Source organism: Thermothelomyces heterothallicus, assembly GCF_042370625.1.
Source record: "Thermothelomyces heterothallicus CBS 202.75 unplaced genomic scaffold P884_scaffold_17, whole genome shotgun sequence".
Taxonomy (NCBI): domain Eukaryota; kingdom Fungi; phylum Ascomycota; class Sordariomycetes; order Sordariales; family Chaetomiaceae; genus Thermothelomyces; species Thermothelomyces heterothallicus.
The window spans coordinates 487,715-512,527 of NW_027192578.1; the positions used below are offsets into that span (position 1 = coordinate 487,715).

Consider the following 24,813-nt stretch of genomic DNA (forward strand, 5'->3'; position numbering starts at 1 on the left):
GAGGAGCTGTCTGGGCCGCATACAGCCGGAGATGTTCGGCAAGAGTCCCCATGCGACATCGGACATGTCAGTACAGCAACACACTTGACATCCACATTTCACTTGACCCGCCGTGATGGGTTCTGATTAAATATTCAAGGCGGCTTATACGTTTTACAGGCGTGTCTCTTGCCTTTTTACTTCATAGCCCGGGCCCCCAATTATATAATTTTTTTTTCTTGAGCACGGAGCGCGTAAAAAGAAAACAAAAAAAAAAAGAAGAGCCGAGGGGGGAAGAAGAAAAGAAATACAAAAAAAAAAAAAATGCCAATCAAACAGATCAACACCGAGCTGGGTCACTCACTCCCACCCGAAGCCCCTCACAACATCACTTTTCACATTCCCGGCTGGGACACGGCCAAGGCGCTGCGCCGTGGGGACCCCGAACTGCTCAGCAAGCTCTCCTCCATATACCCGCGCTTCGGGCCGTGGTGCGAGGTCCGCCAGGTGCGTCGCCTCCTCTCCCCTTCCCCCCCTTTTTTTTCTTCTTCCCCTGTGCAACGCTGGATGTTTATTTATTTGCATGTTAACCTTTGCCCAGCTATCAACTGCTCTGCACCCGCTTCTGGACTTTCCCGAGACCCATGGCCTGATCCTCTTTGTTCGTACGTTTTCTTTCTTCTTTCTTTCTTTCTTTTTTTTTAAAAAAATTCTTCCTCCTTCCTGCCTTTCTCTTTTCTTTTCTTTACTTTACTCCCCTCGATCGCGATATGATCCACCCATGAAGACTAAAAAAGAATAATAATATGGGCCGCCAGACCCGGACATCCTCCAGACCGCCGTCGCCTTCGCGCGCTCGTCGCACCGGCAGAACAAGGCGGCCGGCACGGACCACCGCATCGCCCCGGCCGAGCTGCTCTTCCGCGCCGTCGACATCCCCCTGACCCTGCCGCTGCCGCCGCCCGAGCCGCAGCAGCAGGAGGAGGAGGAGGAGGAGGCGGACGAGAGCGACGGGGTGGTGGTCCGCCTGTTCGCCGTCGGCTACCCGCTCGCGCGCGCCCCCGGCGCCGTCGGCGTGTGGCAGAACTACGGCACGGGCGTCTCGTCGCGCCTCGCCGCCGCCCTGCTCCCCGCCGTCCGGGCCGGCCGCTCCCGGGTCCTGCCGTGGCGCGCCGACGGGGCGAGCCTTCTTCGTCTCTCTCCAGACGGCGGCGGCGCGGGCGCGGGCGAGGGCGAGGGTCAGGCGGCGGCGGCGGTGCCTCCTCCGGAGGGGACGTTCCTCCCGCTCGGCAAGGCCCACGCGGCGCTGAGGAGGCGGATCGCCGACCTGGTGGCGAACGGGGCCGCGGCTGGGGATGATGGGGAGGGCGGGGAAGGGAACGGCCAAGGGAAGGCGGACGGGAATGGGAAGAAGGGCGCGAGGGTGACCGGGGAGGACGTGTGGCTCTACCCGACCGGGATGGCGGCCATCTACCGGCTGCACCGGGCGCTGCTGGAGGCCCGCGGGGGTAAGGGTACCGTGGTGGTGCTCGGGTCCGTCTTCCACAACACCTGGCACCTGGCGACGGAGAACGAGGCCGGGATGAAGCACTTTGGGCGGTGCGATCCCGACGACGACGTCATGGACGCGCTGGAGGCTTGGCTGGAGGGGGAGAAGGCGGCCGGGAGGAAGGTCGCGTACGTGTTTGCCGAGTTCCCCAGCAATCCGATCCTGGTCAGCGTGGATCTGGTCCGGCTGAGGGAGGTGGTGAGTTTCCTTGTCTGTCTCTCTGTCTCTCTCTCTCTCTCTCTCTCTCTCTCTCTCTCTCTCCTTCCTCGGGCGGTTTGCTGAGAAAACACGGGCCGCACCAGACCAACAAGTACTCCGTCCCCGTCGTGATCGACGACACGATCGGCTCCTTCTGCAACATCGACGTCTCCCCGTTCGCCGATGCCATCGTCACCTCCATCACCAAGTCTGTCAGCGGCTACGCCAACGTATGTTCTCCTCCCCTCCCTCCCCCCTTCCCCAACAAAACTTCCCTCCTCTTTCTTTCTTTCTTTCTTTCTTTTCATTCTTTTTTCTTCCCTTTTTCTTGTTTCCCTTTTGTGATCTCTGAGCTAAACTGGCCCACCCCCCTCCCCTCCCTCCCCCCTGACCAGGTGATGGGTGGCTCCGTCGTCCTGCCTCCCTCTTCGGCACACCACGCCGTGCTGCGGTCGGCCCTGGCCGGCCAGTTCCGCAACGAGTACTTCCACGCCGACGCCGCCAGGCTGCTCGCCAACACGCGCTCCTACGTCGCCCGCTCCCGGATCCTCAACCGCAACGCCCTCGCCCTCGCCACCTTCCTGGACGACTACCGCCGCCGCTCCCGCGCCTCCGCCTCCGCCGAGACCTGCCCCGTCGCCGCCGTGCTCTACCCGCCCTTCACCCCGACCGCGGCCAACTACGCGGCCGTGATGCGTCCCCACGACGCCGCCGTGGGGGGCCAGCAAGACGGGGACGGGGACGGGGAAGGGGACGGAGACGGAAGAAGAACAACGGTTGGTTTCGAGCCCGGCTACGGCTGCCTGCTGGCCATCGAGTTCGTCTCGCTGCGGGTAGCGCGGGCCTTCTACGACAACCTCTCGGTGTACCACGGGCCCCATCTCGGCGCGCACCACACGCTCGCCTTCCCATTCAACGACGCCATCTGGGGCACCGACCCCGAGGCCGCTGCCTATCTGCGCACCTACGGCGCCAAGGCCGAGCAGGTGCGAGTGAGCGTCGGGTTGGAGGACGAGCAGGAGCTGATTGATACCTTCAAGGCCGCCCTCGAGGTTGCTGAGAAGGTGAGGCAAGATGAGCTTGCGGAGTAGGAAGAGCAAGCGAGAAGTCGATGATGGAGAGAAAAAAATTACAAAACATCCAAGGTAAGAAGGGGAGTGGTCGTGGTCTGGGAAAATTCTTGGGTCTATCCTGTGGACGAGGAAAGGTTTGCAAAGGGAGTACTCGGGTGGGTAGGCCCCGTACGGGGGGGGACGGCGGCATTGTATTTTTGCATTGCCATCAGACTAGCATTGGTAGCATGCTTTACCCTAAAACCGACCAAAACGACGGCTGTCGGCTGCTTGGTTTTCGTTCTTTTTCCGCAAGAGCCGGCTAAAGTTCCCACGATCGAATCCTGGTCCCAGCAGCCTATGACCGACCCCCAGTGAGTATGCTGTGCCGGTCCTGGGGAGCTGTGACTGCAACCCCGGAGCAAACGTCTCGAAGCTGAATCCTTTTCAATGCGCGCATTCATGCAGTCCCCTCCCAAGACCTTCCTCAAAGAACGGCCAGGGGCACGCCTACACAAAGTTCTCCTTGTTCAGGATGCCGTGCATGATGCCCGCCTTAACACGCTGCAGAGTCAGGGCGGCAATCAGGGCGGCACCCACACCGCTGCCGTCCTCAGCAGCCAGGATCTCGATGGGATCCTCCTCCTTAGGGTCCTTCTTCTCGGGCCAGTCGAGGATCTCGCGGAGCGCCTGGGCGCCGCGGGCCTTGAAGTGCGGGTATTTGTTGAACACGGAGCCGTCGGCGCCCACGTGGCACGTCTTGTACCCCTTCTTGATGCTGATGGCAGCGACGCCGCACGCCGAGAGACGGGCTGCGCGGGTGCCAATCAGCTCGGCGGTGCGGCGGATGAGCTCCAGCTCGGGCAGGCTGGGGCTGATGTTCAGCTTGGTCTGGAAGAGCTCGAGCGTCTCGGAGAGGTTCTCAAACGGATCCCTGCACAGGTTAGCCACAGGAGCTTTCCTTTCGGCGACAGAGAAAGGCGGTGCCACCTACTCCTCGATCGCTGACAGGAAGGATGAGTCCAGGGTGTACGGCTTCCGGAGCTTGGAGACGTCCTGCCCGGCGAAGATGTTGACATCCTTCTTGTCGTGCAGGTCGACCATGACCAGGCGGAAGATCTCGCCCAGGTACAGGCCCGCAATCATCTTCTCAAACGCCTGCTGGCCCGGGCGCGGAGAGTCCCTGTCGATGGCGACATCATAGGGCGTCCGCGGCAGCACCACGTGCTCGTTGTCGAAGGCACCCCACTCGCAGTTGATCGCCATGGGCGTGTCGGGTGCGATGTCTACGTGCGCGAGCTTGGGAATGGACCCGAAGTCCTCGAAGTAGGCAGCGTTGCAGCCCGTGCCGAAGATGCAGCCGATCTTCATCTTAGGGTCGGTGTAGGCCGAGGCAACGAGGGTACCAGTCGTGTCGTTGATGAGAGCCGTCAGCTTGATCGGCACTCCCTGAGACAAGTGTTAGTAGGTTTTCCGAATTGCCCTCCTCGCCCGCCCGATTCAACTCACCCTCCGGGCGAGGGCGGCCTCAAACATGGGCACGACGTTACGGCCCTCGACGCCGGCAATGTCGAAGCCCTTGGTCCAGCGCTGCAGGATGCCCTCGTCGATGTAGTTCTGGGTGGCCGGGTACGAGAAAGTGAAGCCAAGGGGGATCTTCTCCAGCTTGGACACGTCGCCGTGGTGCGTCTCGATGAACTGCTGCAGGCAGTCGGCAATGTACTCCCAGAGCTCCTCTGCGTCGCCCGTCTTCAGCTCCTCCGGCATGCGGTACTTCGACTGGATAATATCAAACTCGGACTTCTGCTCCGTCAGAGTGACTTGGCAGACGCGCAGGTTGGTGCCGCCCATGTCCAGGGCCAGGTAGCTGCCCGTCTCATAGCCGGTAGGTTGCGACATGACCCATGTTGGGTTCATGGGCTTACCGCTGTCAGCATCCATCGCCCTCCCCGCGGGTATGCCAAGATCGACTTACGATACTACCCCCCTCCACGCTCAACCCTGGGAGACGACAAAAAGTCAGCATCAGGCCGACCGGTTGATTCTATCATTGTCTGCTTTGAACAAGTCACCTACCCTTTGCGAGCTCATTGACGAAGTGATTGGTGATCTCCTTTAGCTTGGCCGTGTCGACGGTAAAGAGCTCCTCCAGGTGCTTGATCTCACTGATAAGGTCCTTGGGCGCATCGGCGAGCGTGCCTACAGCCATGGTCAGTCGTCGATGAAGGGGCGCCGGGCACACAGTGCCTTGCCCTCGCCGATTAATGGAATAGGAATGCTGAGGTTGGAAGAGCGAATGAGAGGCGCCTTTGTGAGAGGGACAGGGTCGAAGCACGGGTGCAGTCAGGTATGGTTTGGTTGCAGTTGGGCAATTTCCTCGGAATTCCAAATGTTGCCATTCCGACCGCTTCGGGGTTATTGGACTTCCTTTCCCCTACACAACCAAGCTAGGTAGGGGAGCAGGAAAAAAAAAGAACATAAAATAGTGCAAAATCGTGTCGACCGTTAGGGGATAAGCACAAGGGTCAGGTGGAGTGAGAGATTAAGATCGGACAGAGTGCAGAGAAGAAAGATACGAAGGCGCGTGTGATGTCACAGGTCGCTTCCATAGCGGCTTCGCTTGAAGGCCGCCGTGAATCCTGGTTTCCCGTGCTTTGCTTGCTCCCGTCTCGCGTGCCACACTACCCTGGGATGGAAGGGAAAAAAAAAGAGTCTTTCCCATAAGGGAGGAACGCGAAGCACGATTTGCCTCCCACCCACCACTCCAGACCACAGGTCAAAAAAGGGTACTTGTGTATCGCAACACCAAAGAGCGGGGTGATCAGGCAGTAATGACGAGCGGAGCAGCTCAAGGTTACACTTACCGGTACCCTTCCTAGAGGGAGGCGGCTTTGGTCCGAGGCCCACCATTGCTGACTTTAGTGGTAAACTCCGTCTGCTTGTTGTTGATGCGTACTAGGATGCTGAAAAGTGCCTTTGGTTTTTGGTTTCGATTTTTTTCACTAGTACGAAGGAGTCGACGCGACGCTGACTTGAGACCGCTGAGATTCGGCCCTCCCTCAGCTGTTCCAAAAAGGCAGGGATTCTCACGACAGATCGAGGCCGAGATAGGAGGGTAGCGGGCAGGCAATAGCTACCCCGCACCCCAACGCTAGGCTTTTTAGTTGGGGCCCACCAGGAGCAACTTGTCAAAGGCCAGTGTGTGGGTTAGGGTTGATCTGGCTCTCCCTGATAAAGGGCTACGCTCTGGGAGGTTGACGCTTCCAGTTACTGGTTTCGGATCTGATGCAATGGGCAAACTATTCCTTAACCACTTGCAGATCTACATCGATATCTAGCGCTCACTGCCTTCAGTACCTCGTATGTATTGGCAACAGCCCAGTGTATTCGTACTTATGTCTCCATTTGCAAAGTCCGGGAGCCGATAGAATGCATGGTGCTAAACCAGGGTGAACGCCTCATGCAACAGGCTGAGCATGTGCACAGCTGACTTGCGCCATCACGGTCGCTATCTGGCAGGCCGGTCTGCTCGACCCAGTCTCCCCAATCAGAAAATAATGCCTCGTACCTCGAGGGTCTGCGTCACCGAGTCGACATGATCTTGCTCGCTGATTTCGCGATACCAGCGATTGGCTTTGGCAACCGGGACCTCCCGCGAGGCAAGAAGGGCGGTCTCTTGGCGAAGCAGCTGACTAGGTACTATACACCCCCACTTACCATACACTACATCCCACTCTCCTCAACGGCATCGTGCACCAACGGCACCAACGGCACCAGCGGCACCCGCGCGTGCTGTGACATTCTCTGCTGCTGTATCCGGAGTTCCAGTACGATATGCAAAACCAACAAGCTTGGTGACGTCGCGGATGACCCCTTCGCACCCCCGAGTGTCAACCAGACGATGGCGACTCGCCCCGCTTGGACGGAAACCACTCTATTTGTATTCTGATTGTCTTAGGTGATTCGCCGTGTTTACATAGTACGACGGCACCGGCCGGTATGACAATCGGTGGTGGTCCGAGACACCCTCCTAGAAGATATGGATCGGCCGTCCGAGTTTAGGACGTTGATGGTATGGTCGCACAAAGTTCGTCCTACTCGGGCACGCCAGGAAAGGAATATCGGTGAGCACTGGAACATCTGGTAGCGTATGGAACGGGTTGACCATCCGGGTCTGGTGATAGTCGGCCGGGCTGGGGGCTCTTACACTGAAAAGTACTAGTAGTCTCCTTTGCCCTTGAAAATCAGTAGACTGAAAGTCGGCACGGAGTAGTTAATGGCTGCGAGAACCCGTGGAGGTACCTTGTATAGTATCTAAGGTGTACGGGGTCATTTAAGCAATTCAGCGCTGCGCCGAGGTAGTTACAGCGCCTTGCTTGGGTCATGTTTGGAACGAAAGTGCCGGAAATGTATACTTTTTAACTTCAAGAATATCCCATATCCTAGGACATCTATGAGTAGCGGATTTATTTTCTACGTACGAGATATTGTAACATTTCAGAAATCCCTTGCAGTGCAATGAGGCTGGCATTTGGGTTAAGCTCAGGGAAACCAAGGAGCATTGGCCAATCAAATTTATCATTTCCGGCTCCCGCTAGCGTGACCCAGGGTAGCCCCACCCTGTCAGGCCGACCAGGGGTGTTTCGGCAACGTAAGCTTTTCGAGACTGGCAGCTGCCGTCGGAAGGCCACGATGATGCTCCAGAAGAAGTGTAGAAGCTCGAAAGGGTGCATAGTCGGCCAAACCCTTGCTTCTCGTCGCCCATTCCGTCCTTTCGCAAACTCTCGAACTGGCGGCGCGCGAGGTTCATGAACCTCTTGCCGTTCCCTTTTTAAGATGAAGACGTCGGTGGTCTTCTCTGCCTTCCTGTCGCTGCTGTCGCTGGCCTCGGCCGCGAGCTCGGACGGGAAGAGCAGCTCCACCAGCACCGCCCTCCCGGCCACCTTCAAGCCGCCCCAGGTCTTCAAGAACGTCAATCTGGTCCATATCATCTCCGTCGAGAAGAACTACGTCAAGGAGAACATCAACGTGCTCATCCAGAATATCGACAAGGAGGCCCAAGATGAATACTTTGTGCCGTTCACGGCGGACCAGATGTCCCGGCTCGGAGGGGTGGAGGTGAAGGACCGCAAGGACAGCAGCGCTGGGCCATTTGTCGCAGAGGCCGTCGAGCTTGATCAGGAGAGGTAAGCAAGAAGAGTCTGCCGCAGCGGGCCAGGGGAAGGTTCGGAGCTGACCGTCACAGCGACATCCAGTACCTCCGCATCCGCCTCCCGAAGCCGCTTGCGCCTGGCGCGCAGCAGACCCTCGGCATCAGCTACTACCTCCTCAAGGCGTACAAGCCGCTCCCCGCAGCCATCAAGCAGGAGGAGCAGCAATACTTGTCTTTCTCCTTCTCGGCCTACTGCCCCTCGGCCTACACGACGACCAAGCAAAAGACCGAAGTCAAGTTCCCGTCGAGCACCATCCCCGACTATACCAAGCTGCCGGGGAGCGGCGAGGTTGAAGAGTTCCCGCAGAAGCTCGGCTCCAAGCTCACGTACGGCCCGTTCGACGAACAGCCCGCGGGCGCCGTCCAGCCCGTCAACGTGCGGTACGAGTTCAACAAGCCCGTGACCCACGTGTCGCGGCTGGAGCGCGACATCGAGGTCAGCCACTGGGGCGGCAACGTCGCCTTCGAGGAGCGCTACACTCTGCACCACCGCGGCGCCAATTTGTCTTCGCTCTTCAACCGTGTCAAGTGGCAGCAGTCGCAGTATTACCAGCCCTCCGGCACCTTCGCACTCAAGGAGATGAAGTTCCCGTTGCGCGTGGGCAGCGTGGACCCGTACTACACCGACGTCATTGGCAACGTCTCGACGTCCCGGTTCAGGAGCAACAAGCGCGAGGCCCTGCTCGAGATCAAGCCGCGGTACCCCGTTTTTGGCGGGTGGAAGTACCCCTTCACGATCGGGTGGAACTCGGACGCCAAGAACTTCTTGAGGCAGACGGCCACCGGCGGATTTGTGCTCAACGTGCCCTTCCTCGAGGGCCCGAAGCAGCCGGAAGGTGTCGAGTATGAGCAGGTGCAGGTCCGGGTCATCCTGCCCGAGGGCACGGAGTATGCAGCCACCCCCCGTATCTCCGGAACATTTCCCCAGACGTGCTAACGGGTTTGATAGAAACGTGAAATACTACACCACCATCCCCAGCCAGTCCATCGTCGAAGCCGGCATCGAGATCCACAAGACCTTCCTCGACACCATTGGGCGGACCGCGCTGGTCATCAAGGCGCGCAACTTGGTGGACGAATTGCGGGATCGCGAGCTGGTGGTCACATACGACTACCCGCTCATGTCGGCCCTGCGCAAGCCGCTGGTTGTGTTCGGCAGCGCTATCGCCGTGTTTGTGAGCGCCTGGGTGTTGGGGCACGTGGAGCTGAAGTTTGATACAGGGAAGAAGATATAGACGGGGGAGAGGATAGGGGCCATAAAAAAAGTGGTCGGCTTCTTCCTTTTTTGTTTCCTTTTGCATTTGTGTATATTGTAAATACTATGTCTGTGCTAGAATGGCAAAGCGATGGGACTGATTGCTGGACTGGATAGCAGCGTAACGAACGGTATGCCTTGGTCTGTGTTAGTCGTGCATCTTGTTGGGCGACGGTGTATGAAGGGTAGTTGCGATATCTGGATACAACAAGAAAAGGTCCGATGGTGTAGTTGGTTATCACGTCAGTCTAACACACTGAAGGTCTCCAGTTCGAACCTGGATCGGATCATGAGCACTAAAGGATCCGGTTAAATACCGGATCGCAACGCTTTTTTGCGCTTGCCCACTGTGGGTTGTATTGTGGGGATATGGCAAGTCTTTTTTCCATACTCGGGCTTCGGTACCCAAGTTCTCGGGTGTGTCTTGGCAGTTATGGCTCGGTGTAATCCGCCCACAGGTGGTTCGAGACTCTTGGAGACTTGGTCTCGCTATTTTCTGAACGTCAGGCCAAGAGGAGCTTCTGTAAACGCAATGACGTCAACCAAGAACCGGTTGATGGCACCGAACTTGGCTTGGCGCTTCCAAACCTAACAAGCTAATGGGGGATGGGAGACCTTGCATTCTTGTTTACGCTGCGCTGAGCTTGTGTTAGAAAAGTACAGCCCAGTAGGCAAGATCCCGACATAAATCTAAATAGGACACTAATGTACGGCGGAGTTATACTAACTTTCAATAACTTGAATCTAAAATCCGCACCCATCCGAACTTTGAGGCAGCACTTGCCACCCGGACAATGTTATAGTCTGCTATACTTCCTTCTCAACACCAGTAGCACCTCACAGAGCGCACAAGACGCTACTTGCTTCCAAAGTCCGCCTCACAGCAAGAGAGGAGAGAGGGAATATCAAACACCTGCCACAATGTGCTTCGAAACCGCCCCATCAAAGAAGTACTACTAGAGCGAGGAGATCATAGACGCGCGACCTCGCTATCACTATCCTCCTCCACCACCGCCTCCTCCCCATCATCATCCTCATCATCTTTCTCCATTCCCTCCTCCTCACCACCACGCCCCGCCTCACCGGCCAGGCTACGCCAGCAGCCACAGATACTACTCTCCTGGCCCGAGAGCGAGCGTGCCGAGCTACAAGCGGCGGGGGCCCCCAGGTTTCCACGACAGGCGATGAGGGGCTTCTCGACGGGAATGTGGGATTACGGGGTGCGTGCACGATGTGAAGAGCTCTTGGGCGGATACAGTTGCATGGGAGGCGTCTGGGTCGGGAAACCAGGGGATTGTATGATTGTTCTTGTTATTTCTCTTTTGGACTGTTTGGACAGATGATCTAATGACCGGAACTCCTGGTGTTGAGGGTTGGTTATGGGGGGATATATGAGAGTATATCGAGCACCGAGGTTTCAAAATATCGAGTAATCCTCCCAAATCCGGCAATCGCTTTTGTATCTCGCAGTGAGCAGGGACCCCGCTGGAGAGATAATCCAACAGGGGGTCATGGTGGGGCGAGGAAAGAACGAGAGGTATGACGTCAACACGATCAGGACTCAGCACCCCATGACGATGAGAGCTCTTGCTCTCTCTTGCCGACGAACACATTACGTGTGAGGAGGGTTCCTTTAGTTCCGAGTCGGAGACTAAAAGGGGAGGGTATGACAAGTGCGATGGTGGTCGACCGCCGTAAAGAGTGACACAGAGCATCCAACTTGATCAATTGTACCCTCTATCCAGGGAGAGAGAGAGTTCTCCTGCGGCTCATCAAGCTCGAAACGAGGGAACCCGTTTGTAGTTCTTGAATTGAATCTTCCTGCTACTTCGTTTCAATTAGGCTCAAATTCTCTCTCTCATTGACGAGCGACGAGGACCGCGGTTGGTGAAGCCGTGAGGGCGCAAGATCCCATTTTCCTAGTGCATGGTTGGCACCTGCCTTACGACCAGTCTTCCCTCAAGCCCGTCGAGGTACATAGTAACCAATTTGGAAGGAGGCCACAGACTGTTAACAACACCGAGTTACCAGTGCCTTACTTGTTACCAGGTTTCGGTATTGCACCTACCCATCTCCGACTCCTGGGCGAATCGAGCAGACTTGAGAAGCCTCGGGATATTGAATCTGAGAAACCAACATGATGTAAGCCGAAACATCCATCCCCGCTATCAGGTACCTCGACCGTCGTCGCGTATCTAGCATCTCGAGGAACCATGTCACGCAGGAGTGGTGAAAGCTCCCGGTTTTCCCTTTCAGCCCAGTGGTGAACTCCCCGTGTTTGCCTATGCTTCAGCCCATTTCATTCTCAGCTAACCAAGGAACCAAATATAATAACCCTTTCGGATCTCTCTAGGAACCGCGCGCTCTCCATTCGCTCGTCAAACCGCTCGTCCAGCGGCACGGCCAACCCCACCTCCACCACCTCAAGCCACCAGTCGGGCGCCTCTCACCACCGTAAACTCTTCTCCTTCCACTCCCTGCGCGACGCAACCCATCCGGCCCTCTCCAAGCGCCTCCACCGCCTGATCAAGTCGGCCAACATACTCGTGTCGGCTTACGAGACGGCCGCGCGCGAACGCATCTCCATCGCCACGCAGCTCTCGGAATGGGGCGAGCAACGCCAGCAACCACAGCAGCAGCAGCAGCAGCAGCCAGCATCATCCACCTCCCCACAGGACGGTAGCGGCGGAGGCGCGGGGGCCGATCCGGCGGTGTCGGACATCAGCGACAAGATCGGCGTGCTGCTGTCGGAGCTGGGCGAGCAGGAGGACGCGTACGCGGCGCGGCTGGACGAGAGCCGGGCGGCGCTCAAGGTGGTGCGCGACACGGAGCGCAGCGTGCAGCCGAGCCGGGACGGCAAGCGCCGCGTCGCCGACGAGATCCACCGGCTCAAGGCCCGCGAGCCCCAGAGCGCCCGGCTCGTCACGCTCGAGCAGGAGCTGGTCCGCGCCGAGGCGGAGAACCTGGTTGCCGAGGCGCAGCTGGGGAACGTGGTGAGTCTCTTTTCTTTTCTTTTCTTTTCTTTTTTTTTTTCTTCCGTTGTTCTCGTTATCTTCCCTTTCTCACACGCCCATTGCTTGTTCCACTCTCATGGCGTGCTGCTGCTGATGAATGAGCGCGTGTGTGCGCTCGACGGCACAGACCAGGCAGAAACTCAAGGAGGCGTATACCCTCGACTTCCTCGCCACCATCGAGCGGGCGGAGAAGCAAGCCATCCTGGCGCGGCACGGCCTGAGGCTGTTGCAGCTGTTGGATGACACGCCCGTAGTGCCGGGGGATGTGCGGCCCCCGTATACGCACGCCGCGCAGGCGAGACAGGTCCTGAACGATGCCGAGGATGACCTGCGGGAGTGGCGACTGGATACCGGGTTTCTGGGTGACGATGGAACCGTCGATGTGGAGAGTGGCGGACATGCGATGCCCAGTGCCGAGGAGAAGGGGAAGCAGAAGGAGACGCCGCAGGAACAACAGAAGCTGGCAGATCCGGGTGGCGTGGCCGAGACGAACAGGGAGAATGTGCCAGATGCGGATGGTGGTAGTTTGGGCGGCCAATGTTGAGGGCGATTGGAGATTAAAGAGAACAAAATCAACGGATAGGTATGCGTTTGGTATCGTTGGTGGTCGATCACTTCACATACCTAAGGTGGCCATGTTATTATTCTCCTGGCACACAGGGTGTCTTCTATTTGCAAAGCATAAAACAACACAAATCAAGAAAGCACATAAAAAAACAAAAAACAACAACCAATCCCAAAGTGTCTACAACGCCCGTTGCATGTTAGAAATCCCAAGCCGGACCCCATCCCTTTCATTATCCATGCCCACTCGCTCGTTCGTTCCCAGAATAACATACACGCTCATCATCAGATGCTCGCCGTAACCCTCCTCACGCTCTTCCTTGGTCCCTCGCCGCTGATCATGACGGCGCCTTCCATCTCGAGCGCCCGCATCACCTCGGCAAAGTCGGCCGGCTCGACGGGGACGCCGGCGCTGTCGGCCAGCTTCCTGGCGACCTCGGAGTAGCGGACGGCCTGGCCGCCGGCCGTCAGGTCGTCCAGCAGGCGGACGACGGCGTCCTTCATGTCGGCCTTGCGGCGGCGGTCGGCGGCGCTGGTGCCCTCGGTCAGCAGGCTCATGTCGATGCGGCCCTGGGCGTCGGTGGCGGCCGTCTTGAGGGCCGACTTGATGAGCCGCACGGCCTCGCGGACGTCGTCGGGCGTGACCGTCTGCGAGAGGCGCATCTTGGCGTGCGCCTCGGACAGCCGGATCATGGACTCGAGCTGCCGCGTCGTCGCCGTGATGCGCTTCTCGGCCGCCCGCACGTCCTGCCCCAGCTTGCGCATCTCGACGTACGCCTCCACTAGCTCGCGCCCGGCCTCCGGGCTGATGGTCGGGTGGATGTTGGCCCGCGCGTACGAGATGTACGACGTCAGGAACTCGATGGGCTGTGTTGTAATGGTGATTAGCAACCCCAAGAGAAGGGGAAAGAATAAAAAATGAAAAGACAAACACGGAAGAGAGAGGTATGCATGACTTACCAGAATGTCGTTGCTGCTCTGGGCCGTCTCGGGCTTGTCCTCGAGGTACATGGACAGCAGGTGGCGCGCCAGCCGCTGGTCCGTCTTCTCGTCGACGCGGTCGAGGATGAGGTAGACCAGGTCGAAACGGGAGAGGAGGGTGGGGGGCAGGTCGATGTTTTGCGGAACCGAGAGCTCCGGGTTGTACCGGCTGCCGATCGGGTTGGCGGACGCGAGGATGCTGGTGCGGGCGTTGAGGGTGGTGATGATGCCGGCCTTGGCGACCGACACGGTCTGCTGCTCCATGACCTCGTGCAGGACCGACCGGGTCGACTCGTTCATCTTGTCGAACTCGTCGATGCAGCAGACGCCGCCGTCCGACAGGACGAGCGCGCCCGACTCGAGCACCAGCTGGCGCGTCTCCGGGTCGCGGGTCACGTAGGCGGTGAGACCGACGGCCGAGGAGCCCTTGCCGCTGGTGTAGACGCCGCGCGGGGCGATCCGGTGGACGTACGAGAGGATCTGCGACTTGGCGGTGGACGGGTCACCGCAGAGCAGTATGTTGATGTCGCCGCGGTACTTGGGGCTCCCCCCCTTCTCGAACGTCTTGTTGGTGCCGCCGAACAGCTGCAGGAGGATGCCCTTCTTGACGTCGTCGGCCTCGTAGATCGAGGGCGCGAGGGAGCGGGAGAGCAGGTCGTAGATGTCCGGACGGGCCGCGGTCGCCTTGATCTTCTCCTCCTCCTCGGGAGTGACCTTCTTGACCTCGTCGAGGCTTTGCCCGTTCGTGTGGGCCTCCTCCTCCTCGGCCAGGTCGAGGGTCGACGGGTCGGCGCCCATCCTCTTCCGGTCGACCTTCTGCACGTGCACCACGTCGACGTAGGTCTTGTGCACGCTCTTGACCGTCCGCATCCGCGGGTTGACGCGCACGGGGGTGACCTTGTAGATGCCCGTGAGCTCGACGCGGTCGCCTGCCTTGCAGAAGTCGACGAGCTCGTTGTAGACGCACACGGAGACCGAGTGCGGCGTCTGGCCGGCGGGGACGGTGTCTGGCGTCTCCTGCAGCTTGATGACCTGCTTGTCCTCGAACAGGCAGCGGTTGTGGATGATCTGCATCGAGTTCTTCTGCTTGCAGCGGGCGCGGGGGCATTCGGTGGGCTCGCGGATCTTGCCGCGATCCAGCTCGACGGTAACCGAATGGCCGCAGACGCTGCACTTGAAGAAGGCCGCCTTCATATCCGGGATGACGGGGGTCGTCCGGATGACGAGGCCCTTGATGGAGATGAGCTTGTCCATGTCGGACGGGTTGAGGTCCCGCAGGTTGATGGTCTTCTCCAGGCCCCAAGGGCGCACCAGGTACTGCTGCTTCATCACCTGGTCCTCGAGCGTCATCTGGTCCCGCTGAGAGGGCCGGGGCGTGGACGAGTCCTCTCCGCGGTCGGAGCTGGGGAATGCAATCTCGGAGCTCTGGGAGGCCTGGGGCGCGTTGGCCGCGGCGGCGGCGGCGGCGGCGGCGCTGTGCGAAGCGGCTCTCTGGCTCGCCATCTCGGCCTGGGCAAGCTCGATCATGCAGTCGTGGACGCACTGGTCCATGACGGGGATGATCTCGGTCGGGTACGCCTGGGCCTGGTGCCACAGCTTCACCGTCCGGGGATAGGCCTTAAGGTCGCGGAGGTCCAGGTACAGCTTGTTGGTGCCGAGCAGCAGCATGTTCTCCAAGGCCTCCCAGTACGGCTTCGAGTCAGCCTCGGGGTTCCCGCTGGTGTCGGCCTCGGTGGCACCGTCTGCCCACATGCGGTACTTCTTGGTGAAGTTGCGGAGGAAGTCCCTGAAGGAGGCGAAGGAATCCTCGAGCGAGACGGTGGTACCCCAGACAAGGCTCTGGCTCGGGCCACCGAGAGCATCGGCCTCCGAGGTATGGGGGTTATTGTTTGCGAAGGAAGCGGCATCTGACCCGAGCGCGGAACCGTCCCGGACCACGCGGCCGGCGTCGTCCAAGATGATGCGGCGGGGCACCCGGGGGGTGCGGATGACATCGGAGTTGATATCTCCTCGGTAGGGCCTGGCGACGTCTGATCGCCGTGAGCTCACAAACAGCGCGCTGCTGTCGCTGCGGAGGTCGGACTGCTGGGTGAGCTGGCGGCCAGGACTGGAACTGGGGTCATAGCGGATCGGGGAGGAGTCTGCGCGGGCAGGTTAGGCACATCGGTTCTTTGCGGGGGATCTTGGGCACGGGGCACGGGGCACGGGGCACGGGGCCAGGGGGAGAGAGCGCCCTACCTCCGATGAGGCGAGCGCTCGGGCGGGGAGTCCGGTCTCCGGCACTCTGGGTCTCTGTCTGCTGGCGCAAGGGCGAGCTGGGTGCGTGGTTGGCCGTGCTCTGGCTATTGCTCATCTGGCGGAGAGGGGAAGAGGGCCTATCGGCGCCGGGGGCAGGAGACGAAGACTGGTAGAACAGCGGGCTAGAGGCGAGCTGCGATGACCTCGTCTGGCGGGGTGTCCTCTCTGCTGCGGTCGGGCGGTTCGAGGGGCCAGCCGCGGGGCTGCTCTGTTGCAGCTGCTGCTGCTGCTGCTGCTGCTGCTGCGAGCTGCGAGTGGCCCGCCTCGGCGTCGCAGAGCTGCGCGTCGATCTCTTGGCCGGCGACGACATGTTGGTCCACTGTTCCTCTGGTTCCAAAAACGAAAGGAAAAAAAAAAGGGCCGTCAGTGGTATGTCAAAGGATGCCGGACGAAAGTGCTTGTCGGCAGAGGAAGAGTTGCGAGAGCTGCGAGGGTGGGACACTCAGTTGGGTAAGGCGGGACTGCGGCAGCCGGTGCAGAACAAAAATGGGAGGTACGCGAAAGTTCGCGTTAACCCAACCACTTTACGCGCCTCCAGCCTCCAGGGGGGGACTTGCACGCGCACCCCATTAAAACCCCTGTCACTTAAACACGGAGGTACGTAACTATCCGTACCTACCAAGGTATCCAGGTATCCGCACTGCATCCTGCATCTCCCAAAATTGTGGGACTCCCACTGCTCAAGCCACATCACAGCGAAAGGACCCCACAACTCCCAAGAGGGCAGCAGCAAAGCACCAGAAGACGACAGCATCGCAACCCACGATACCCGCTGCCATTGCGCCCGCCGAGGCTGCGACGACATTGAATAGGATAGGATTTGTATTAGCGGGGCAGTCGCGGAAACACACACACACACACACACACACACACACACACACCGCCAAGATGTCGCCGGGAATGTCGCTGTATAGCGTCAACGCTATCTGTATGGACCTTGGATTCCGCCGACAGCTGCGACCCGGCATCGAGCGTCGCAAGCGATCAAGCTGACACTTGGCCCAGTAATTCTTTCGAGCGAGGACGGATCACGGATATTCACAAAGTACTACACCCCGCCGCACCAGGCCGCGGCCAACACGTCGGGAGCCGGTAGGTTTATTCCAACACTCGACTAATCCATCCCATCTCTCCCGTCCCCTTTGGGTTCCTCTTCGCGTGTCCATTCCCTACTTCCATGAGCGGGCAGGTCGGGGTCAGGAGAATTGGCGTGCTAACACCGGGCCAGCCCCCGCACCCTCTTCCCAGAACCCGTATCCCGACAAGACGTCCCAGACCCGGTTCGAGAAGGCGCTCCTGCAGAAGACGGCCAAGCAGACGGGCGACATCCTGCTGTTCGACAACCGGATCGTGCTGTACAAGATGGAGTCGGACGTGGCCATCTACGTGGTCGGCAGCCCCGACGAGAACGAGATCCTGCTGTACAACGTGCTGCTGGCCCTGCGCGACAGCATGCACCTGCTCTTCAAGCAGTCGGTCGACAAGCGCACCATCGTCGAGAACTACGACCTGGTCTCGCTCGCCGTCGACGAGATCTGCGACGACGGCGTCGTGCTCGAGACGGACCCGACCATCATTGTCCAGCGCTGCAGCAAGGCGCCGTCCCAGGACGTCAACCTCAGCCGCATCGACCCCTTCAGCGAGCAGGGCGTCAACAACCTGGCGCAACTAGGCAAGGCGAAGCTGACGGACTGGTTGAGGCAGGGGTTGTAAGTCAGGCGACGGCATCGGGGTTGGTTGGTTAGATGGTTGGCTGAGTGGTGGAAGGTGGTTCCGTGATACGGATGATGAAATCTGGAGGTCGATTTTTTTATTTATTTTTATGTTGCGTTGTGATTGAGGGTTCGGGCGCGTCCACGCATCATCACCATCATCGGGTAGCCAGTAAAAGAAAAAGAACATCCGGTTCACAGAAGGAAAGAAAAAGAAAAAGCATGTGTCTCCCGAGAGACGACAGTTCTAATGCGTCTAAAATCTCTCTCTCTCTCTCTCTCTCTCTAAGTCCTGATTTCCGATGCCGCTTTTCTGAGCCTGTTCATGACCGCTGCGGCCATGTCGTCGCCGTCGCCGACCCCTTCCACGAGGATGACGTCGGCCCCGAGCCTGTCGAGCGCCCTGAGCGCGCCAAACAAGCCGTGGGCCACCCCCTTGACGTCGCGGCCCAGGTCGACGTCCAGTAGCCTCCCCGCCTCTTGTCCGTTCTCGTCCAAGAGCACCCCTTCCCTCACCACGAATCCCGCCTCCGCCTCCTCCTCCTCCTCCTCCTCCTCACCCCCGTTCACCAGCGGCTGCCCGAGCCCGGAGTGCTTCAACCCCCCCGCGACATCCCAGCCGCCCGTCCTGATGAACCCGACCGTACTTTTCTCCGTGGTTCCCACGTCGCTCAGGGCGGGAATGGGTGCGGCGGTGGCGGCGGCGGCGGCGGCGGCGGCACCGTCGCCCCCGCTCTTTCCGGCCGCTTCAAACAGGACGACCTTCGCCCTGGGGCTGTAGTGCTTGTACTTCATGCCCGGCGCGCGGGGCGCCTCGCCGGCGCCGCCGCTCCGGGTCCCTCCTTCCCAGGCGGCGTCGGCGTACGCCTTGACGACGCGCTCCCAGCCGTCGCAGCGGCGGAGGGCGTCGATGCCGACGCCGCCGGGGCGGAGGACGGCGGGGGGGTCGGAGAGGCCGTCGACGACGGTGCTCTCGACGCCGACGGCGCAGGGGCCGCCGTCGAGGACGAGGGCGACGCGGCCGCGCAGGTCGTCGGCGACGTGGCGGGCGGCCGTCGGGCTGGGCCGCGTCGACGCGTTGGCCGACGGCGCCGCCAGCGGCGCGCCCGCCAGCGCGATCAGGCTGCGCGCCAGCGCCGACGCCGGCATCCGCGCCCCGAACGCCGGCTGCGACGCCGTCACCTCGGGCGCCAGCGGCGACGGCGCCGGCAGCGGCAGCAGGATGGTCAGCGGGCCCGGCCAGAACCGCCGGATCAGCGGCCGGTAGATGGCCGGGATCACGTCGTCGTCGTCGTCGTCGTCGTCGTTCTCGCTGCCGTCTTGTCGTGATGGTGCCGAGGTCGGTGGTGGTGGTGGCCCTGATGATCCCTCTACCCCTGATGGTGATGGTGATGTCGTCGTCGTCGACGAGGTCTTCTTCGCTGGCGCCAGCAGCCGGCGCAGCATGGACAGGTCGCTGACGTGGACGATGAGCGGGTTGTCCGAGGGCCGGCCCTTGGCGGCGTAGATGCCCCTGACGGCGTCGGAGCGGGTGGCGTCGGCGCCCAGGCCGTAGACGGTCTCGGTCGGGAAGGCGACGGGCACCGGGGTGGTGCGCAGCAGGTGGGCGGCCTCGCGAAGGGGCGCCAGCACGGCCCCGTTGTCACCCGTCTCGGCCACCTCCCACCGGTCGAGGTTCGGCCTGCCGTCGGCGTCGACGCTGGCCCACCGCCCCAGCGCCGAATCATCCCTGCCGGCGAGCGGCACCTTGAGGATCCGTGTTTCCATCTCCCGCGCCGCCGCCGCCGCCGTCGTGGCCGTGTGTGAAAGCCTGGCGGCTTGTTGTTGTGCAAGTGCGGTCGTGGATGTGATGCGACCGCGTAGAGAAGAAAAATGTGCAGGTCTGGATATGGGCGTGGTGAGTGTGGGTGTGGATGCGGCGAGCCAGCGCGCAGGGAAACGCAGCAAACGGTGGATTCCCGCCAGTCTGATAGGCGTGGTGGTTGATTTATAATGGTGTTGTCGTTGGATGAACTTGCGTTTCTGCAATGGCTTGCTATTGATTATGGGTGAGTTCACTGCATGTAAAAATCGTGAGTGAGATGTCGAGTGCTTGTAAGTTGAGTGAGTCATGGAGAAATTTTTCTTGCAGCTCTGACTGAGTTGGGACCCTTTTTTTCTCAGTCGATGCATATGGCGGCCCAACTTATTATTCAGTTGATCTTCGTGGTCTTTTCTTCTACAAACGACATAGATTCTAGTAATCCCAGACACTCAAAAGGATTATTCTCTCTCTCTCTCTCTCTCTCTCTCTCTCCCTCTTTTTTTTTTTTTTTTTTTTTTTTTTTTTTTTTATCTCAATTTCCCATTATTATGGTGACTGATTATTCCTCGTGAATGAACCGCCCAAGTAAATAATATCTGCGCCGTCTCTTTCCCCTTCCAAACGCCACGCTGTCTAGCCATGATGCTTGTGTCATCCGTCATACTCTACAGGGAAATTAAAAAAAAAAATTGGTCGTGGAAAACTGCGCAAGAGATGATCCGCACTTCGCCAATCCATCCATCTTTCCATGCCCACTGTGTGCGTGCGTAACCCAGCATATTCTCAGCCGGCGTACGCCCCGCTGCCCCTGCGCCCCGTCCTGATCGGCAGCGCCGAGACGTAGGCATTCGTCGCACACAGCTGCTCCGAAAAGCTCGCCAGCAGCCGCATCACCTCCTCGCGCAACTCCTCGCGGCCCGCCGCGCCCAGCATGACCCTCGCCGACGGCGGTGCCGGTGGCATCCCAGCAACACCACCCCCAAAACCTCCACCAGCACCTCCACCACCACCCCTTTCATTCGTTTCCGCGTGGTCCAGCCCGGAACCGTTCATCGCCCCGGCGGCTGCCGCCGCCGCTATCCTCGGATGCTGCAGCTGCGCATTGTTGTAGTAGTAGTAGTTGTTGTTGTTGCTGGTGCTGCTGATGCTCGCGCCGGACTGCGACCGTCCCCTAGACCGGGCCCTGCTGCGCCGGTCGGTGATGCTCATCGACGACTTGGACGGGCCCATATTGGGGTACTCCGAGTCGTAGCCGCTGGCCGAGTAATTGTCATCGTCGTAGCTGGTCGAGCGCGAGTGCGACGTCGAGCGGAAGCCGCTGCCGCTAGCGGCCGAGGCGAAGTCGGGAGGCCCCGACTGCGCGTCGTCGCCGCCGCCGCCGCCGGCGGTGGTCGTAGTGATGGTGGTTGTCTTTGCCAGCTGTGCGAACTCGCTGTCGTCCGAGATCAAGATGGAGGGTTCGCGGATGCCGAGCTGATTCGGCTGGTAGAGGGAGGCGTGGCGCTCGAGGTCGAACGGGTTTGCGCCGCCGATGTCCGATCCCGCCATCGAGGCGGCGTCCGAGTTGGCGGTGGATGGCCGGGTGGGCTCCGGCATCACCAGGCCCTCGTCCAGGTCGATGAGGCTGCCCACCGAGGCGCGGTTGTCCTGAGACTGCGCCGGCGGCAAGTCGTACGGCTCGGCGAGGTACCCACCCCGGTCCGTGGGATGGTAGATCATGGGAGGGCCCGGGTTGGGGTCAGGCCGATCCTCGTGGAACGGGAACCGGGACATTTCCGGGTTCGCCGAAGCCGGGGGGGCCATGGTCGGGAATTTCCATTCCTGAGTGCGCCGGTTCGCGTTCAGGTCCGCGGGATCGCTCAGGGGCGGTCTGTTGAAATCCGTCGTCTCCTCGCCGTCCGAGTCGCTCGGGACGCGCATTCCCGCCCGGATAGTTGCCATGTCGACAAACTGAGAGAGCTCGCCGCCGTCGTGGAGGGAGGCATCGAGGTCGATCAGAGACTCCCGCAGGGTGGAGTGGAGCGAGTCGTCGCGCAGGGGGAGATCCGATGTCGTACTGGTCATCGGGGGCGGCGGGGGTTTGCCGTAGTAGGCGCGCGAGTTTTCCTCGTAGTTGGAGATGGTGTTGGGGTCGAAGACCTTCTCTAGAGGCGCCTTCAGCGGCTGGAGCTGCGGCGGGAGACGCCGGCGCTGCTTGGGCTTGGCAGGGCGGGAGGTCTGCTCGTTGATCTCGAAATCGACGTTGGAGCCGTAGACGTCGAAGACGGCCTGGGCATCCGTGTTCATGACCTGCCGGTCGAAGTCGACCGTGGTGCTGAAGTTCCACTCGTCGTTGGGCAGGCCCGGGGACGAATGATCGGACGGCCCTTGGACGCCGACCGGGGCGAAGAGCGATCTCCGGACGCCGCCTTGCCCTTCCCAGAGTTTGTACGCCTTGACGAGGTTGGCGAGCGAGGAGGTCGGGTACTCCTCGCTCGTGTTGTAGATGAATGGGTGCCGCTGGATCTCCTGGATGCTTGGCCGCTTGGCCGGGTCCTCGACCAGGCAGAACGCCACCAGGTCCTTGATCTTGTCCGAGTAGTCGCCCTCCAGGCGGGGAGCGTGATGCTTGATATACTGACCCAGCTGTTGCACGCTGAAGCCGGCCATGACGTTGGGAGGGAGGCCCGAGGCGAGCTCGTAGACCAGGGAGCCGAAAGCCCAGATGTCGACGGGCGTGCTGTAGGAAGGCTCGGGGTCGAACAGCTCCGGGGCCATCCAGTTGAGCGTTCCGATGAAGGTGGTACGCTTGTCCAGCTTGGACTCGACTATGCCGGCCACGCCAAAGTCGCAGAGCTGGACGCCGCCGGCCTCGGTGACGAGGACGTTGGCGCATTTGATGTCTCTGTGAATGATGCCTTCCTTGTGGACCCAGTAGATGGCCTCGGCCACTTCTCGCACGATCGGGATGATCCATTTCTCCTGCAGCCCGCCCGGGGCCGTGGGTTTCATCAAGGTCGCGACGCTCCCTCCGGCGCAGTACTCGGTCACCATCCACATGGCCTGGCCGACCGGGAGGACGTCGAGGGTGAGGTTGATGTTCTTGGCGCCGCTTTCGCTGAGCTTCTTGAGGGTGGAGAATTCGTGCATAAACTCGCTGTACGTGTCGGCGAGTTTGGGATTGAGGGTGTCGCCCTCCTCAATGTTGATGATCTTGACGGCGACGAGGGATTTCGTCTTGAGGTCGGTGGCCTTGTAGACCCGACCGTAGTTCCCTTTGCCGATCAACTCTTGGAGCCGGTAAGGGGGGACTTCCTTTCCCTCCTTGTTACATTCCTCTTCGACTAGTGCCTGCATTTTTTCCGCGTCCTCGATCGCCATCTGTTTGCTGACAGAAAAGTCCGCATTGCGGACCTGCAGGCTGTTGGTGGCCATGGCGATCGGCGGAGCCCGCTACTTGCGGGGGGACGACGGTTGGCCGCTGTTGTCGCGTGCTCGTTCGCCCCTGGCAGGCTGGGCAACGGGCAGCGTGTCGGACGAGGCGCGATTGGAAAGCAAGCGGGGGGGCTGGCCAAAGAGGAGCGAGAATGACAGCTCGGTCGGCTCCCGCTGCTGCTCTTGATATCCCCGGATCTGGAGGCTCTGAAACCGGCGCTCGATCTCGCCTTGACCCTGGGGTTCCTCGAGAGCCTCGGAATCCTGCTCTTGAAGCTCGCGTGCTTCCTTCTTGGTGTCCTGTCCGGAATTTGCGGGTTCGCTGCAATGCGTTAACTTCGAGACGAGAGAGAGAGAGAGAGAGAGAGAGAGAGAGGTAGTCATCAACGCATCCCCGCAAACAAAATGCGCCGGTGTCGATACTTACCAGTCCTCCGGGAGCGCAGTCTGGTGCAGCCAATCGACAATGTACTGGCGCTGTTCCGGGAGCAGCAGTGAAGACTCAGCAGGCCGAGTCGGGGGCGGATCGCTAAGAGACGGCCCAGGGCGAGGAGGGACGGCAAGTCGGGGCGCAGCAGCGGCCCGCCGATGAGAGGACGCGGCCGTGCTTTCCTCGCTCAAATCTTCCCCTCTTCCCTGAGCGATGGGGTTTGGGTTGGCGGACCCTCGGCGGCTACCGTCGTCGCTCTGCATCTGGGTCAGTTTGCCGGAACCGATTTGACGAACTTGAACTCTGGTGCTGTTTTTGACGATGGACGACAGGAAACCAGATCTAGAGGTGGTAAAGAATAAAAAAAGAAAGAAATCAACCCCAGATGTACTCACCCAAATGAGAAATAAATCACAAAAAAAAAAAAAACTGTAAATATTTCCGGGCAACGATGTCGTCGCGCGGGTCCTGGTAGTAATACGAGGGACCCGAGGCGGCCAATCCAGCGCGCGTAAAAAAGTCCCTGTGTTCACAATAACACAACTAGACTCAAAACTAAGATTGACGGGCCTTGAGGAAACAATCAGACACGGCTATGCGTCATAGTCTCGTAATGTCTTGATGAGGTGTTGTGCGTCGTAGAATGCGGTCGACGCCACGTCCGGGCCGAGTCCGTGATGCTGGGGTCGTGGTGGTGAGCGCGCGCCCGATCGAACCCAGGGGTTCATTCACTGATTGCAGGCTTGACAGGCAAACCAGACGAGGCTTGAAACGACGCTAGGGCGCGTGTGGCACTGATAGGCCAATCACGGCGCGCCTTGGCGTATGGGAGCGCTGGTACCTTTCCTGCGGCAGCTGCCGTGTTCACCTGCATTGGCACAGCAGGGGTCTGGGGTGCACAAGATTCAGGTAACTATCAGTGTAACCTGAAAAGGCGATTCTTGACTTCTACTACAGTAATCGCTTTGTTACACTCATGACCTACCATATCAGAGGATATCTAGATGATCTTAACATTACTTTTAACACTCAAGACCTCTTCTACCGGATAGTTTAATCATTTCTTGCTTGGCTTGTAGAGAATTAATATTAGCATTGGCCTGCAATTATTGTGGCAGCACGAGGTACGCAGTATGGAAACTTCTACCTCAAATTTGAGGCGAGATCGTGTTTGCTTATACGTGGTCGAAACTCCTGCGCTTGCCCCGACAAAATCACTTTAGTTAAAGATCGAATTACATAGTTAGGCCTTCAATGCCCAAGACCCGTCTCGGAATAGTAGCATTGATTAGACCCGGATATGCTAAACCTGATCATCCTGCATTTTGCCTCGTCAACTCCCCTTTTCGAT

At 59.7% G+C, this 24,813-nt stretch overlaps 9 protein-coding genes and 1 non-coding gene across 10 annotated transcripts; 5 read left to right on the forward strand and 5 right to left on the reverse strand.

Annotated features, from left to right (window-relative positions):
* Positions 1-303: 303 nt before the first annotated feature.
* Positions 304-2,817, forward strand: P884DRAFT_204266 (pyridoxal phosphate-dependent transferase; the record flags this gene model as incomplete). Its single annotated transcript, XM_069438564.1, has 6 exons — positions 304-486; positions 581-644; positions 798-1,309; positions 1,373-1,726; positions 1,831-1,956; positions 2,122-2,817. The coding sequence occupies 6 exons, from the start codon at positions 304-306 to the stop codon at positions 2,815-2,817; spliced, it is 1,935 nt and encodes a 644-aa protein (XP_069296198.1).
* Positions 2,818-3,288: 471 nt separating this feature from the next.
* On the reverse strand, positions 3,289-4,987 carry P884DRAFT_301084 (hexokinase-domain-containing protein; the record flags this gene model as incomplete). Its single annotated transcript, XM_069444831.1, has 5 exons — positions 3,289-3,712; positions 3,773-4,227; positions 4,288-4,698; positions 4,754-4,779; positions 4,855-4,987. 5 exons carry the CDS (start codon positions 4,985-4,987, stop codon positions 3,289-3,291), a joined length of 1,449 nt encoding a protein of 482 aa, XP_069296199.1.
* P884DRAFT_261508 (uncharacterized protein) lies at positions 4,890-5,695 on the reverse strand. Its single transcript, XM_069441563.1, has one exon. The coding sequence runs from the start codon at positions 5,686-5,688 to the stop codon at positions 5,371-5,373; it is 318 nt and encodes a 105-aa protein (XP_069296200.1). The 5' UTR covers positions 5,689-5,695; the 3' UTR covers positions 4,890-5,370.
* A 1,781-nt stretch (positions 5,696-7,476) lies between these two features.
* On the forward strand, positions 7,477-9,277 carry P884DRAFT_286123 (Ribophorin I). Its single transcript, XM_069443810.1, has 3 exons — positions 7,477-7,964; positions 8,024-8,878; positions 8,940-9,277. The coding sequence occupies exons 1-3, from the start codon at positions 7,615-7,617 to the stop codon at positions 9,223-9,225; spliced, it is 1,491 nt and encodes a 496-aa protein (XP_069296201.1). The 5' UTR covers positions 7,477-7,614; the 3' UTR covers positions 9,226-9,277.
* Positions 9,278-9,461: 184 nt separating this feature from the next.
* Positions 9,462-9,535, forward strand: P884DRAFT_t119. The gene has a single exon. It is a non-coding gene; the product is annotated as a tRNA-Val (tRNA).
* Positions 9,536-11,214: 1,679 nt separating this feature from the next.
* Positions 11,215-12,956, forward strand: P884DRAFT_310349 (Eisosome component PIL1/LSP1). Its single transcript, XM_069445183.1, has 3 exons — positions 11,215-11,387; positions 11,599-12,238; positions 12,387-12,956. Exons 1-3 carry the CDS (start codon positions 11,383-11,385, stop codon positions 12,801-12,803), a joined length of 1,062 nt encoding a protein of 353 aa, XP_069296202.1. The 5' UTR covers positions 11,215-11,382; the 3' UTR covers positions 12,804-12,956.
* Positions 12,957-13,108: 152 nt separating this feature from the next.
* Positions 13,109-16,517, reverse strand: P884DRAFT_246436 (MCM2/3/5 family-domain-containing protein; the record flags this gene model as incomplete). Its single annotated transcript, XM_069440465.1, has 3 exons — positions 16,043-16,517; positions 13,784-15,945; positions 13,109-13,690 (listed from the first exon to the last, which is right to left on the reverse strand). Exons 1-3 carry the CDS (start codon positions 16,410-16,412, stop codon positions 13,109-13,111), a joined length of 3,114 nt encoding a protein of 1,037 aa, XP_069296203.1. The 5' UTR covers positions 16,413-16,517.
* A 353-nt stretch (positions 16,518-16,870) lies between these two features.
* P884DRAFT_261515 (coatomer subunit zeta) lies at positions 16,871-18,050 on the forward strand. The gene is made up of 3 exons (XM_069441564.1): positions 16,871-17,030; positions 17,108-17,194; positions 17,331-18,050. The coding sequence occupies exons 1-3, from the start codon at positions 16,991-16,993 to the stop codon at positions 17,813-17,815; spliced, it is 612 nt and encodes a 203-aa protein (XP_069296204.1). The 5' UTR covers positions 16,871-16,990; the 3' UTR covers positions 17,816-18,050.
* On the reverse strand, positions 18,051-19,898 carry P884DRAFT_246441 (telomere recombination-domain-containing protein). Its single transcript, XM_069440466.1, has one exon. It carries the CDS (start codon positions 19,579-19,581, stop codon positions 18,100-18,102), a length of 1,482 nt encoding a protein of 493 aa, XP_069296205.1. The 5' UTR covers positions 19,582-19,898; the 3' UTR covers positions 18,051-18,099.
* A 245-nt stretch (positions 19,899-20,143) lies between these two features.
* On the reverse strand, positions 20,144-23,522 carry P884DRAFT_40430 (kinase-like domain-containing protein). Its single transcript, XM_069445873.1, has 2 exons — positions 23,460-23,522; positions 20,144-23,354 (listed from the first exon to the last, which is right to left on the reverse strand). The coding sequence occupies exon 2, from the start codon at positions 23,030-23,032 to the stop codon at positions 20,402-20,404; it is 2,631 nt and encodes an 876-aa protein (XP_069296206.1). The 5' UTR covers positions 23,033-23,354; positions 23,460-23,522; the 3' UTR covers positions 20,144-20,401.
* Between the last annotated feature and the right edge of the window lie 1,291 nt (positions 23,523-24,813).

Bases quoted from the DNA above. Each gene is read 5' to 3' on its own strand.
- P884DRAFT_310349 (XM_069445183.1), top strand. The intron at 12,239-12,386 runs GTGAGTCTCTTT...TCGACGGCACAG, and splicing joins AGGCGCAGCTGGGGAACGTG to ACCAGGCAGAAACTCAAGGA.
- P884DRAFT_261515 (XM_069441564.1), top strand. From the start codon at position 16,991: ATGTCGCCGGGAATGTCGCTGTATAGCGTCAACGCTATCT. The intron at 17,031-17,107 runs GTATGGACCTTG...CACTTGGCCCAG, and splicing joins GTATAGCGTCAACGCTATCT to TAATTCTTTCGAGCGAGGAC. The intron at 17,195-17,330 runs GTAGGTTTATTC...ACACCGGGCCAG, and splicing joins GGCCAACACGTCGGGAGCCG to CCCCCGCACCCTCTTCCCAG.
- P884DRAFT_261508 (XM_069441563.1), bottom strand. From the start codon at position 5,688: ATGGTGGGCCTCGGACCAAAGCCGCCTCCCTCTAGGAAGGGTACCGGT.
- P884DRAFT_246441 (XM_069440466.1), bottom strand. From the start codon at position 19,581: ATGGAAACACGGATCCTCAAGGTGCCGCTCGCCGGCAGGGATGATTCG.
- P884DRAFT_286123 (XM_069443810.1), top strand. From the start codon at position 7,615: ATGAAGACGTCGGTGGTCTTCTCTGCCTTCCTGTCGCTGCTGTCGCTG. The intron at 7,965-8,023 runs GTAAGCAAGAAG...TGACCGTCACAG, and splicing joins GTCGAGCTTGATCAGGAGAG to CGACATCCAGTACCTCCGCA. The intron at 8,879-8,939 runs GTATGCAGCCAC...CGGGTTTGATAG, and splicing joins ATCCTGCCCGAGGGCACGGA to AAACGTGAAATACTACACCA.
- P884DRAFT_40430 (XM_069445873.1), bottom strand. From the start codon at position 23,032: ATGGCCACCAACAGCCTGCAGGTCCGCAATGCGGACTTTTCTGTCAGC.